Consider the following 14,286-nt stretch of genomic DNA (forward strand, 5'->3'; position numbering starts at 1 on the left):
CGCTAAGTAGAGAATCTGCTAACCTGCAGGACTGAAAAAGAAAGAAGATGCCAAGGGCTAAAGCTATGATTTTTTTTCTAGCTCTAAAACTATCTTCACTGTATTCTGTTGTTATTCATTTTGCCAAGGTAACACCTGTTCCTGCTAGTGGAATTGCACTAGGCACTAAATTCTTTATGGCACTGCAAACACATTAGTGTGCAACAACACAGCGAGTCACATGGACTAAGTTTTTGTGATCCCTGTCTAGTTCTCACTCTCATATATCCTTAAAACACCCTAGCACCTCTTTTCATGAGCTTGATTATTTGTAACCACAGTTCCTAGCAGTCACAGCCTTGGTGCTCTGAGAAGGAAGGAGACAGGGGAAGACAGGCTCAGCAGGACCTACCCGCAAGTTTTTGGAAGGTGTGAAATCCCATTTGACATCTCGGCTCAAAGCTGACACATTGACACCTCTAGGGATATAGATACTTTTGGTCAGGGTGCTGATGTCTGACAGCGGCCTCTGGATACCATCAAAAATAGCTCCCATAATGCCAGGCCCCAGTTCCACTGAGAGCGGTTTCCCAGTGCGGAGTACAGGATCTCCTACAGATACACCAGCTAAAGATTTGCTGAGGAAAAGTTCATCCAGAGAAATTACAGGGTAGAAGGCATCACACTCACATCATCATACCCTTACAGCACCTTTCTGACATTAATGTGATAGTTTTGTTAATATATCACATATCATCATTTGAGAAGCACATAGACATTATACTAAACTCTAGCTGAAATTGCTAAAGCAATGAAGTTGTTGATCCTCTGGAGAGGTAAAGTAGGGAGTATATGTTCTGAGTTACAATCATTAGCTCAAGCCGACTATATGCATAAATTTCTTGCTGTACAAGACAGCATGATGGCAAAACATCAAGCATTTCTTAAGTCTTCAAACATGTTTTCTAGGTTTACTGTTAAAATCAGACAGTGGCATGAAAAGATGTAATTTTTTTTTTTTCTGCTTTATAGTTTGCTAGAAACACACATCACAACAGTTTTAACCTTGAGCTTTGCAGAGCTTTTTTGACTGGAGTCTAATTGTAACAAGAGTTTGTCATAGACTAGCATCTCCCTTCTCTCCAGCATTGAGTTGTCCCTCTTAGGCACCACCTGAGCTCCAAAGATGCTCATTGGGCTTATCTGCAAAGGGCCAGTACTTTAGCAGGCCCTATTAGAATACTGAAGACACTCTAAAAGCTTGTGTGTGACTCAGAGAGACTAAATGCAAGTTGTATTCAGAAAGCTCTTGCTATTCTCTCATTAGAAATCTAAGAGTAAACTGTACGTAAGTGCTGGACTAGTTCGATGTATTGATGGAAGACTACTTACTAAATGTAACAATGAAGAGCCAAATAAAATTTCAAATTAATAGGTACAGACACAATCCACTGACCAGTTTACCATTCAGCTTCCCAAAATAAAACACAGGGTGCCAGTACAGGCTTCTTCCTAACATCTATGGGTAGACAAAATCAACTCTTAAGTTCAGAAGAATATGAGGGGGGGAAAAAAGCTATCTTTAAGTTTAATGAATTGCTCTTACGACATTCTCTTATATACTTTCAACAGAAAATACACTTTATATCAACTAGATTTTAAATACGTGCTATCCATCTCTCATCTGGATGAAGATTCTGCAATCACAATGTAGAAACAAAAAAACTAACAGATATGATCTGTTCCAACAGTCTGTCCAGAAGAAGGAATCCTGCCTACTTGACATTTCCTACAGAAGCATTCCACATGCAGAGTTTTCAGAAGCAAAGAAAAAATACAACATACTGCTCGGTAGTTTTGCCATTCATAGTTGGCATCGGTCAACTTTCTTATCAAGGAGCTGTCATATTTCAATGCAAGTGAACCTAAACACGTTCCTTGGTTGCCAGGTAAAACAGCAAAGAAGTTTCCTTCTTACACAGCCAAGCAATATAAGGTTTACCTAAAAAATATCAGAATTTACAAAAGATGTACAGAACAGATGCTGGATGTTGGCACTGGAAATAACAACTGCTGGTCTCGGTCAATTTCATTCATCTTCTTTAACATAATCACCACCATGTTCTGCCTGGTCCAAAGGGATCAGTGGAAAGGATACATGTTTCTTCATACACCTGGACAGTTGCCAAATCACCTTCCAGTCGGATAATTTCCCCCACCAGTTCACTGTGGCCTACTCGTACCAGCTCATACATAGCAGCACCTGCCATGTTGCAAGCAGTGACCACTGTAGAAGACAGACACACACAGATAATGTAGTTAAACAAATTTTCTGATCAGAAGCTACTAAAATCTGGACAGCATGAGACTAATATTCACTCAGATCAGGAGTACATCTCTGATTTAATACAGGGGTAATTTGGCTGCCACAAGTCCTGGTATTTTCAGGATATTTTACAATTTGTGATCAGTATTCCACAGCACAACAACATGCAGTGCACTGGGAGTTAACAAGTTAATGCTGCAGCTGCAATCTCAGAAGAGTGTACTACAGCTCCCAGATTTCATTATTCCATTTCCATTTTCCATTCAGAGGGAAAGATCAAACTGACTGGGAGTCATCAGACTGTTCTCTCCTTTTTCTGCTCATCTCTGCAATTGTGTGCTCCCCAGCCACCTTGCCTACAGCATTAGGCAAGGCCTACAGCATTAGTCAGGCCTTGGCTTTCAGATGCTCTCTCATTTATTTGACTTATGAGCTTCAATTCCAGTTATACTGTATTATACTGTGTTATCTCACATTCTGCTATCATCTTTACTAAATTAGTTTTCTCCCTTCGCTCGCTGCTGCTGTTTTGTTTTTAGGCCCATCTTCCTACCTTTTCCCTATTTCACACTCCCTCAGCATAGGTCCCCTCGCCTCATCAGTCACAGTACTAGGCCGAACTGGGCTGGCACTGTGACATTAGTTTAAAAGCTAAAAGAAAAAGCTTTCCTATACATTTCATGGCTGATCCTTTATGCTCATAAGAGTACATTATCAAAACATGCCAGTATACAGAAAATTCACACTAATTCCTCTGACATATCCTGATAGATGGTGAATGTTAAGGACTTTAATGATACAGCGGCCTCTGCAGACATTTGACTAAATTAAAACATATGAGAAAATGGTGAAAGTGCACCCAATACATCACAGTTACAGAAAGATATGACTGGAGACTGGCATTTTCCAGTTGTTTATAAACTTCTGTTTCTCTTCATAGTATTTGATGCTAACATAAAGTACTAGTGAACCTATCAACTAAAGGGTATTTCCTAAAGGCAACATATATACTTATATCTAAAGTGGTAGACATCTATACAGGTTTTAAGGAAATGCTATTTTTGTGTTTTATTTTGTATAAAAGTAATGAATGACTTAAATGTCTTAAGTTACAGTTCTACAGATGAAGATTACAACACGTTTTAGACTTGAAGCCTTCTACCATTTTGACTTAAACATCAACATAATGAACACCAGGTTATATGTAGACTGCTCCTTACATGCAGTGTTGTTGCTTTAGAAGGAAATTCATCATGTCCTTTGTATTCTATCATCCATTTTACATAAAGGTTTCACGTCTTTACCAAAAAAAAAAAAGTTGTATTTCCCACATCTTAAGAAAGCTGTATCAGTTTTAAACTGCATTCAATCATCACTTCTGCAGTTAAGAAACAGGCTTTTTCTTTAGGTAGCCTCTAGCCAAGGTAGCTTCTGGTAGCTTCTTATTCATCATAGAATCCCTATGAAAAAGATGTATCCTCTTCTGTTCTCACACTGCCATGCTTTCCTACATCTCATGAAGAGAATGCCGGAGGGAGAGGAAAAGCCAGTATACTCTGCATTTAAGTTGAGAAAACAGGAGGAGCAGTTCTCCTCCCATAACACCATCCTTGACCCTTGCAGCAACCCTTCAGCCAATGGTGCAGTAACACAGAACAGCCTGACACTGGCAGAGGACTGTCTATTCCAGAGAGCAAAGGGTCAAACAGGATTTCAATTAGAACAGACCAAGCACCACACACTCGCATTGAGAAGTCTAATACAGATTCCTGACTAGGTGGCTTTATCTCAACCAGAATGCTTGCAATTTCTTTTTTTTTCCTTACTGTTCCTCAATCTGCTTTCTGTTCATTATATCTTTTAATAAAACTAATCAGCATTAACACCTCACTAGTAAATATCTTAATCTTTTATAGATCTTTCACATAATCATTCTTAAAATAAGCCAAAAAACCCTACCTACAACTTATCATACTTCTTCCAAGTGAACATCAGGATTAATAATACATTAGACTAAACAGAACTTACGATTTCCCTTTCAAAATACCTACCAGGTCCTGACACTCCATGGACATAGCCAACAAAAGCTTCTCTTTCCTCATCACGGATTTTTGGTAGCTTGGAGAAGTCCATTTTGCCTGTTTAACTGTATAGAATAAAAAAAAAGAGAGAGAGAAAAAGTCATTTCTAAAGCATACACACATATGCAGTTCATTTCTCCTCTCCTGCCTTCTGTTGTTTTCCTTTCATTAGAAACAACATGGAAGAATTCTCAACTAATGTACCCTAAAACACTTTAACCACTCGGATCTTAAAGCTATGTAATGTTAAAAAAAACAACTTGTTTAAGCAAACAAGAAGTAACATCCCTCCTAACTGCAGGGAGAGGGCTGGACCATTACTCCCTAATATGCTCCACAGAACAGTTACACTCCAAAAATACCCTAACACTACCAGTCTACTTTCAAGTCAAATAACAGGCTATTTGAACAATGGAGAACATCTTCTGCCTTCTACATCCCCCCTAAGGTCCTTCAAAATACAGAGTTTTTCCGGATTCAGAGTGATTCATAGGTAACTGCACATAGAACACTACAGGGCTGCTTAACAGCCACCATTCTCTAAAAAGCAATGCTACAAAGAGAAATTCCACAATTACTATTTTTGCCACCTCAAACTGATGGATCAGCATTTAAATAGAAAGCACGTATTTTAATATTACACGCACTCAAAACTGCTCGACATGTCTCACAGTTAGCAAAAGGTAGCATCCAGTCTTTGCTCTAAGTGAAACCTGTAGAACGTCGGAGAAGAATAACAGCTAAAAAACTCAACTCACAACAGTTAAACAATAGACTGATATCTCCTGACAGTTACTGAATGGAAAAGCTGAACAGTCGTCACAGAAAAAGCTGTTCAGAAACCTCACTGAAATCTGCATTTGCCCTGTAACTGGCAGTTGGGCTGTCCTGCTTCTGGTGCAGATAAGAGCACGTAAGGGTTTTGTCAGCCCTTATCACGCTTTGTGTTACCTTGGAAACGAGTTAGAGAGCAGTAAGGCAAATGCCTACCTACTCCCACTTTATTGGCACATTTATCATACAATGCTGGTGGAAGGTGCAATATGGTAGTCCCTGCATACAACAGGGCCTATCTATCTAGCAAAAGCATGCCATTCAACAATACAAACCTTGTGTAACACAGCTTCCATTGATTCATTTCCCAGCAGCTACCCCAACAGTTGGCTGTGACTCAGTCGCTATCAGCCTGGTGTGGAACTGGTGAGTTGGAGCTCAAAGCCTCTAAGTCAGGTATCTGTAAGATCCCCCCTACTTCCTATAACAACAGTTTATCCTTTAAGCTGCTGCCTGTTTAGGCCTAGAAGATGGTTTTCATTTCATTGCTTGTTTTTCATAATCCCCTTCTGACGAGTGGCAGAGGGAGGGCCTCACAAAACATAGTCCATAGTTCCTGAGCAACTGGTAAGAGCTCATTCTGGTTGGACTAACATTGACTGTCTCCTCTTGCACTGAAAAATGCAGCTAGTCCTTTGAATTCACCCAAACACATAACACGAAACAACCTCTGGAGTCCTATTACTAAACCTCCTGGAGGAGTATAAACAAGAAAGTGCTAGACACAACTCTCTAAGTGAATTAATGGCACTTGTTTGGCAGCCATATGGCAGAGGGTCTCAAAGGAAAGACTCAATCTACCAAGGCAAACAAAAGCAGGAAGAGCACTGGCCAGTTTCAAGGTAAATTAACACTTCTTCATATCCAAATCAAAACCTGGAGGTCAGTTAAAGTAAGAAATTCTTCCTCACCTTTGCTCAATCTCCTATGCACAACACAGACAGGATAAAAACACCATCACTCGCCCAGCCAAGCTGATGCCTTCTTTAAGGGGCTGCACATCTTTTAACCTTGAGTACAAATTAAGAAATGCTACACTGTTTGACTGGACAGTTTTCTTGTGCTTCTTGCATATCAGCATTACAGATGTTTGTTTTAAATGAAAAAATTCACAGAAAGTAGAAATGTTGTCTTACATACTTGTACTGTTACATATCTGTCTTGTTAGCAATCAGAACAGAATTCCCTAACGCATGTTGGGATTTGCTAGGCATTGCTTTTCTGTGTACGAACCCAGACACCACAGCAGCTAGCCATTTTGAAAGCCAACTGGTTCTTACAGCCCTTTAAGGGCTTCTCACCAACACAGGATATGCAATTCACTCTAACATAGTCCAGTAGCATACAAACACAGGGTATTAGCCCAATTTTAATTCCCATATTATAAACAAGTATGTATTTAGCATCCTGTAATACTTACAAATAGGAATTTTCCTCGTCTCAAACTGTTCAACCACTAATTTAAGGCACACTTTTAAGCTCTAACATGGTCATATTCTATCTAACAGTGCCAGAAATTGAAATATTTCTTGCTGCAGGAACATCTCAGACTCAAAGATGATTTATTAAACTAATACCACAGTCATCATTTAAAAAAAAAAACAAAAAAACAAAAACAAAAAAAAAAAAAAAACCAGCAATCCTAGATTTCTATCTAGATTTCTCCCCTGCACATAATTTGGCTACATGGTAACCCCCAATAGAAGTATCCTGTTCTCAATGCTGGAGAAACCTGTTTTCTGCTACAGTTTTAGTTTTGCTTCCATCATTTGATCAGTCCCCCAGGTTTCCCAATGATCTGCCTTACCACAAAGATCTCTTCGAATTAAGCTGCTAGTGAGATTTTTAGAAGGAGCCTTCTTACAGCACTTAAGAAAAATCCACGACTATTTACTAACATAAACACAGATTCTTACCTTGTTTTGCAAATTCAGGAGGGACAAAAATCCCCACAAATGAAGCAAAGCCAGAATTCAGGAGTTAAGCAGCACCACTTCCCAAATAATTGTCCTTCTAACGCCCCTATACACAGGGATGAGAAAGCCTGCTGCAGAGGGGAAAGAGATTTCTGACACACAGCAGAGACACAACCACCTGACTTGATGAGTCATCAGTCTCTCTCCCACCAGCACCAGGGAATGCCGCAATAGCAAACCAAGCAACCTACAGCCCAGCAGAACTCCCATCTACACCCTCCTTGTAGCACAGTACCAGGCATAATAAATTAAAAGAAGCACTCGCCCTTCATAGTAAGGACCTCCTACAAAGCCAATGACCTCAATGTCCCAAACGCTCCAAGTGCTGCATGTTAATACATGAAAAATCCTTGAGAGACGCATGCTTGCTGCTGGAATCAGCTTGCCTACCAGTGCTCCGGTGTGATATATCTATGCCAGTGAACACTGTTCCCCAACAGCCTTACAGACAACTGTTTAACAACAGGCTGCATAGGCAGGCGCCAAAGGCACTGCAATTCTAATTGCTTAAGTATTTAGAATAGGTATCGATTTTCAACGAAATAGTCTCGTCAGAGTTTACAGCTGTAACATAAACCCCTCCGCCTTGCTGGCAAAAGCATTGGTGTATAACACCCAGCACCTTATTTATGCAGACTGATGTTACACCTTTTGTGACAGCCACTAGCACCTGCTGTCACAGGCTGGTGGGCACTGACGTTTCCCTGCATACTGTACAAAAGACAAGCAGCTGCATGTTCTCTCCTCACAGAAAGCTGCACAATACCAAGAACTCCCTGCAGCCATCATGAGTGTATCTTAATAGGTTCTAGGATAAGCAACACATTAAATCGGCACAAAAGCCTAAATACACCAGTCAAAGCTGCATTAAGTAGCACAAGACTAGCAATTCAGAGACAGAAGCATTATGTTAGACAGAGACAGGGGAGGTTTAGGTTAGATATCAGGAGGAAGTTTTTCCACACAGAGAGTGGTGACACACTGGAACAGGTTGCCCAAGGAGGTTGTGGATGCCCCGTTCCTAGAGGCATTCAAGGCCAGGCTGGATGTGGCTCTGGGCAGCCTGGTCTGGTGGTTGGCGACCCTGCACATAGCAGGGGGGTTGAAACCTGATGATCTTTGTGTCCTTTTCAACCCAGGCCATTCTATGATTCTATGATGTTGGAGTAAGCCAACAATCCTAGCTGGCATGTAGGCTGCACTTAAGTTTTAGAATCATGGCTGCCAACACTTGCTGTGTTCTCCTGAACAGCTTTTAGTACAGGATGAAAATCCCACTATCTGGATGTATGAGGAAGTGTTGCATGGATCCCATAAATAGTATGGTAATCACTGACACAGATTTACTGTAAGTTGGACGGTTTATACTTCCCCTTGTAACAAATGATATTTTTTAAGAGGAAGTATTAAAAAGAAGATACAGTGCCCAAGGTTACTAGACAAATACAGAAGTTAAGCAGCATTTTGAGAATCCAGGCTATTTTCTCAGAAGAAATAGCATGCCCAGAACTCTGGCACAGGTGTCTTGGAACAGATGACAAATAGTATCATCAGGACATTCACTCCTTCAGAATACACAGTTGTAATTTTACCACAATGGAGAAAATTATTCTAGATTTCTCAGTCACCAACAGAATTTCTGGGGTTGAAGGCCACCACAACCTATAAAAATCATGCAGGATTTACCACCTATGCTCAGCAACGTGCCTTACTTTTCTCTTGATAAAAAGCATCATAGAGTCAAGATAGTTACTGTACCAACCCCTTAGCCCGAAGCTCAGAGCTAGAACTATCATTGGTTCTCACACTCAACAATACAGACAGGCTTCCATTTAAATACCCCATACCATTCCACTTGCCACAGGACACACAGAGGTTGCCTCTGCTTGGCAGGTTGGGAATTTGCATCAGTAATGCCCACCTATGTGCTATGGATCCACCTGCAATCACGCAAGGCATGGCAATTTACCCTTTGTGTAACTTTCTCTGGGGTGCTATAAAGCCACTTCCCCTCACATGAGGCTTGCCACTTAACATATGTACAGGTACATTCAGGTGCATTCAAGATTGAAAGAGGCTGCCACTGCCAGGATACTACACTTTCCTACCTTCAGGAAAGCCAATGCTGTGCAACGTGGTAATTCATGATGCCCATCACAAGTTCCTACTACTTTCTCAAACACACGGGGACCTACACACCAATACATACAAGCTTCATACTTCAAGCAAATGTCATACCTTGCAAATTAGCCAAATATACATAAAGTACATTTTTATAATTAATACATATAAAAAACATAACAGATTCTCACCAACCACAAAATGCAGCTGTGAAACCTACCCAAGCAAGCACCATTCAAGCATCCAAGCTTTTAGCAGAAGCTGGGAAGATTCCACAGAATCACAGAATTGCAGGGCTTGGAAAGGACCTCAAAAGACCATTAAGACCAACCTCGCTGCTAAAGCAGGTTCCCTGCTACAGTAGGTAGCACAGATAGGCATTCAGATGGCTCCTGAACATCTCCACATCTTGTGCAGAAGGAGGCTGCACAACCTCTGTGGGAAACCTGTGCCAGTGCTCCGTCAGCCTTACCATGAAGAAGTTCTCTCACACATCTGTATGGAACTTCCTATGTTCAAGTTTTAGGCCACTACTCCTTGTCCTTTTGCTGATCCTGTCTTCATCCCTTTGCCTCCCAGCTCCCTTCAGATATTTATGGACATTAATCAGATACCCCTTCAGTCTTCTTCCCCTTGACTAAACAGACCCAGGTTACTTAGCCTTCACTAATATGGGAGATGCTCCAGGTCCTGAATCATCTTTGTGGCTCTCTGCTGGAATTCTTCTAGGAGATTCCCGGGGAACCCATTTCTCCAGCTAGCCCAAAAAAGAACTAGAAAAAAGTTGTGTTTGAACTTGATTAAGAAGTTAGCAGCAGCAATAACTTAAGACAGAAAGACAGCCAAGTCTTTCACCCTGTAACTGCTGTGACCCACTGAAGATCTGACCAGCTTAGTAGATTACCAACCTTCTGACTTCAAATGAATTCGTCATGCAATACCTAGAATTGGTAAGGATCCTTGTTTTATCAGTTAAAATACTCCTTTTTGAGAGAGCCCCTTTGTCCATCTGAATAGATCATCATCTGACTGGTTAAAAGCCACGGTGTTCCATAACAGAGTTTTCTAACACTGATTCTTACCTCCCAGCCCAAAAGGCTTCTCCAGAAGAGCTTCTGAAGTTGAAATGTGTGAGCTTCCTGTTCTTTCTAGTTGTTACACTGCTTCACAAGTTTCCAAGTGTGAACAATTTGACACTCCTTTCAGATTGCAAAGCCTCCTGCCCCTTCTCTGACTTGATAAGCTTTCATACAAAAGAAAGAACTAATGCAACAGAGACCCAAGCTGTAACAGAGAATATTAATATTCATTTCTGAGTCCTATAGTAACCTCTTTTCTTATCTTGATCCTTTCAACTGCTATGGCTGAGTTCTTTAGCCATCTGTTCTGCACAATGCTCAGTCATTTCCCCTAGATGAGTAATAGTTTAATTAACCTCACCAACACTACTGCAAAGCTGAAGCATCTACCCATACTTTTACTATAAAAAAAACCACTCACTCTGCTTTTAGGCGCATTTGGTTTTGTTACTTGAAATATTTTTTGTTATTCTAATCTTCAAGATTACAAACATCAAAACGAGATGAATACAAAGCTGTAAGCAATTACAGAAGCTTCACTGCAGCTCAGTAGAATAACTTCTGAACGGTCAAAGATTCTTAGTTTACAGAACAAGAAGTGTACAATCTCACAAAACAACTATCGCTCGGCTTACAATTGGGGTCAGTTTTACATGCAGAAAAATACTGGCAAATAGAGCTTGTTAAAACATACCTGCTCATCTGTGAGCCTCACCACTACCTAACCTCTCATCCCTAAATGTGATAGCCAAAATGCTGATCCGGACTTCACAATAAGCATTTCATCACTGGTGACTGCTCCAAAAGTTAAATGGAAAGTAGGGATATTATGGAATATTCATTTTATTACGTGAAGTATTTGACAAACTAGCTAGCTGGAAGAGTTGAACCAAGAATGATTTTGTGTGAAAGCCTTTAAGAAAGATCTAATATACCTAGCAGATAAAACTACTCTTTTACAGCACTTTGGTATAATGAAACACCTGGCTGGAATCACAACACACACAGGCATGGGATTCCAGTAAAAGGAAATTAAATTCAGGTTGACTTTTCCTGTAATGGAAAACTTCATTTTTATACTTAAAGGCAAGTTAAACCACATTTGGAGATTTTATGTTCAATTACCTGAAACATTTACAGTTTCTTCAGACTAGCCAGAGCCCCTCCAATGTAAATATATATTGCAGCAGCTGTCTGAATATCTATTAGTTGATTCAGATTTATCCCATGATACCAAAACCTCTAAGATCTCATGGAGCTAGAGAAAATTCAGAACGGAGAAAATAACAGAACTAACTTTTAAAGTAAAAGCTGCTTATCAGTGTTATCTGCATTTAGCCAGGAAATACCATTTTAGTCTTCCTGAAGAGCTACTTTCTAATGTAGTGCCTTCACAGTAAGAAAGGGAATAAGAGGGAGAAGGGGCAAATGTTTGTCTCATTAATTGAGCTTTTTGGAAGAAGCATTTGCTAGACTAAAATATTTAATAAAAAAAAGGCAAGTAATTCTTCAGGCCCTTAAAGGAAACTCACACACTTCACAGTTTTTATCCAGCTATAATAAACTACTTTTACAAAAGAACAATTCTCTGTCTACAAATCTAATACCTTTATTTATAACTTTTCCATCCCTCCTCAGACTTAACCATCACAACCACAGAGTACTGCGGTATATGTTTAGGGCACAGAATGCTGGCCAGTGTCAGAGATATACAGACTACCTGTCTTTTATGCGGTCTTAAACAATAGCAGCTCAAGCAAGTCAGCAGAGCTTACAGCATGTTAAAGATGGAACACAGTGAGTGGAACACCGTATCTTCAACAGCACAGATTTCTGCAATTTTCTTGGGATGCAGGCTGTCAGGAAGAGATAGTGGAACAAAACGGTTCCCCGGAACTCACCAGTGCACCAAAATTTCAACTAGGCCCCAAGAATCCGCACAGCATGTTTGGTCTTCAACTGGCTAACAAGGCCAAAGAATTTCACATCATAGAGCCTTCTAGGAACACAGTTGTCCCTTAAGAGCTTGCATCTGCAACATAAGTTTTAATTCACTTGACAGTTTAGAAGGAAAAACTCCAGTTGTTAACAGGCATAGCAATGGCCTTCAAGACTATTTTTCTCAGGAATGCAAAAAAGCAAATGCTAACACAAAAAGCCCAGTGTTACAGATACATGGTTATGATGGCTGCTTTCATTCTAGTTTTAGTACTTCCTGATAATAATATTTTAGGAAATCCAGAGTAAACCTTCAAAATTCTGTAAACGAGGACAAAAGAAACCATCAGTAGCTACCATGCATGCATTAGGTCACTGTCAGACAAACTACTTCTGGAGAGTGGTCAGGAACTCTGAAACTTACTGCTAGATAAGCTCAGAGTACTAAACAAGCTGATGAGCTCAGAAAACAAATTCAGCAGCTAAGACTGATCTTCTCGTGTCATTTGGTTAAGTAATAGTAATAAAGTCTGCTAGACAATGACTGACAGGATTTATTCATATGTATCTTAGTTTTCAGAATAAGCATGTCTTTTTAGTAAAGAAATGATGCTGTAACAAAGCAGCTAGATTATACACAGAAGTCTAAAAAGCTAGAGACAAATGGACTTTTTTTTTTTTTTTTTTTAAAGAAGTGAGAGGCGTTCAACTTTGGGAGAACTTGACAGAAACAAGAGACATAAACGTATATAAGGTAACCAAACCAAAAACATTTGATGCAGGTTGTAGAACTTACTGCCATGAGGTAAAGCCAAATCCATTAACTTAATATAAGCTTAGCTTTCCATTTTCAAAGGGAGGGGAACAACAAAAACACTTTTTCAGAGCATAAAAATTGCTTTCATGGCATCCAGAAGATACATATCAAGCCAGTTCTGCACACTGTATTTACAGGCAATCACCTCCTGCAAAACTAGCTTAGCCTCTGTACGAACAGAACAAGTTGAATCATTCAGCTGCATATGTTGGACTAGAACCCCATTTCTCTGTCTCCTGTTGGAAGGCTGAAGAAGTCACATGCCTGAGGACAGTGAGTAATAGTGAACAAGCATGATATTCCAGCTGAGAACATCATCTGCTGTCTTTGATAGTGTTCCATTCTAAAAAAAAAATCATGTGGATGACATTCTCAATGTTTCCAAGTCTACAAAGAAAACACTTTTCTTTGTGTTAATGTTACATGTGTGGCAGGGAAAGAAAATCTATTTCAGTTCTTTGTGGTAACTGCTATCTAAGTGCTAACACTTTTTCAGGCAATGTAGTTAAAAACAAATAAATAATGAAGAGTAACTATTACTGACAAGCAATAGTGTCACTTTTTTTTTTTTTTTGTTATCACCAAAGTAATTGAACAGATCAGCTAGGTTATCCTGTAACCCTTTTATATTAAAAAAAAAAAAAAATGGGGACATCTAATTACAAACACACCTGCAGCACAAGCAATTTAGAAATATAAGGGAAAAGTGTGGATGGGAATTTCAGCAAACTCAAAGAAACTCAAAGAGACAGAATCACGGTATCAGAACACAAGAGGTGAAGCACAGAGCATTCTGAATACATCTCCAGGGGAATCATCTAGTAATCTGCTGGTGTATAGCTTCTTTGGATGACAACATGTGATACTAGTGTCTGTGTGCATCTGAAAGATAAATACACAGAGCAATATTGGGAAACAAATAAGACATGGAAGCATGCAGAAGCCTACAGGCTGTGCAAGTCTGGATGAATGAGGTATAAAACAGTTAAGATATATTTAGATCAAAGTAAAAGCTACATTTAAGCTAACATTAAATTAAAATTAAGCTAGTACTAATTGCCTGTGGGTGAACCTTAATAGTAGCACTATTTGTAGAAAACAGATATGGAAAATGGAAATACTGTATTTACAGGAA

The 14,286-nt window shown here is 39.7% G+C and overlaps 1 protein-coding gene across 2 annotated transcripts in view; it reads right to left on the reverse strand.

Annotated features, from left to right (window-relative positions):
• The window catches only part of ATP6V1A (ATPase H+ transporting V1 subunit A), a 28,816-nt gene that overhangs the window by 12,883 nt on the left and 1,647 nt on the right, over positions 1–14,286 (reverse strand). For both annotated transcript variants that reach the window (XM_010718761.4, XM_010718772.4), the window contains exons 2-4: positions 4,357–4,451; positions 2,138–2,266; positions 392–606 (exon numbers count right to left, since the gene is read on the reverse strand). In XM_010718761.4, the coding sequence (XP_010717063.1) occupies positions 392–606; positions 2,138–2,266; positions 4,357–4,438 (426 nt within the window). In that variant the 5' untranslated portion in view covers positions 4,439–4,451. The remainder of the gene's footprint in view (positions 1–391; positions 607–2,137; positions 2,267–4,356; positions 4,452–14,286) is intronic.

This window comes from Meleagris gallopavo, chromosome 1 (genome assembly GCF_905368555.1).
Source record: "Meleagris gallopavo chromosome 1, MGAL_WU_HG_1.1, whole genome shotgun sequence".
Classification (NCBI taxonomy): Eukaryota; Metazoa; Chordata; class Aves; order Galliformes; family Phasianidae; genus Meleagris; species Meleagris gallopavo.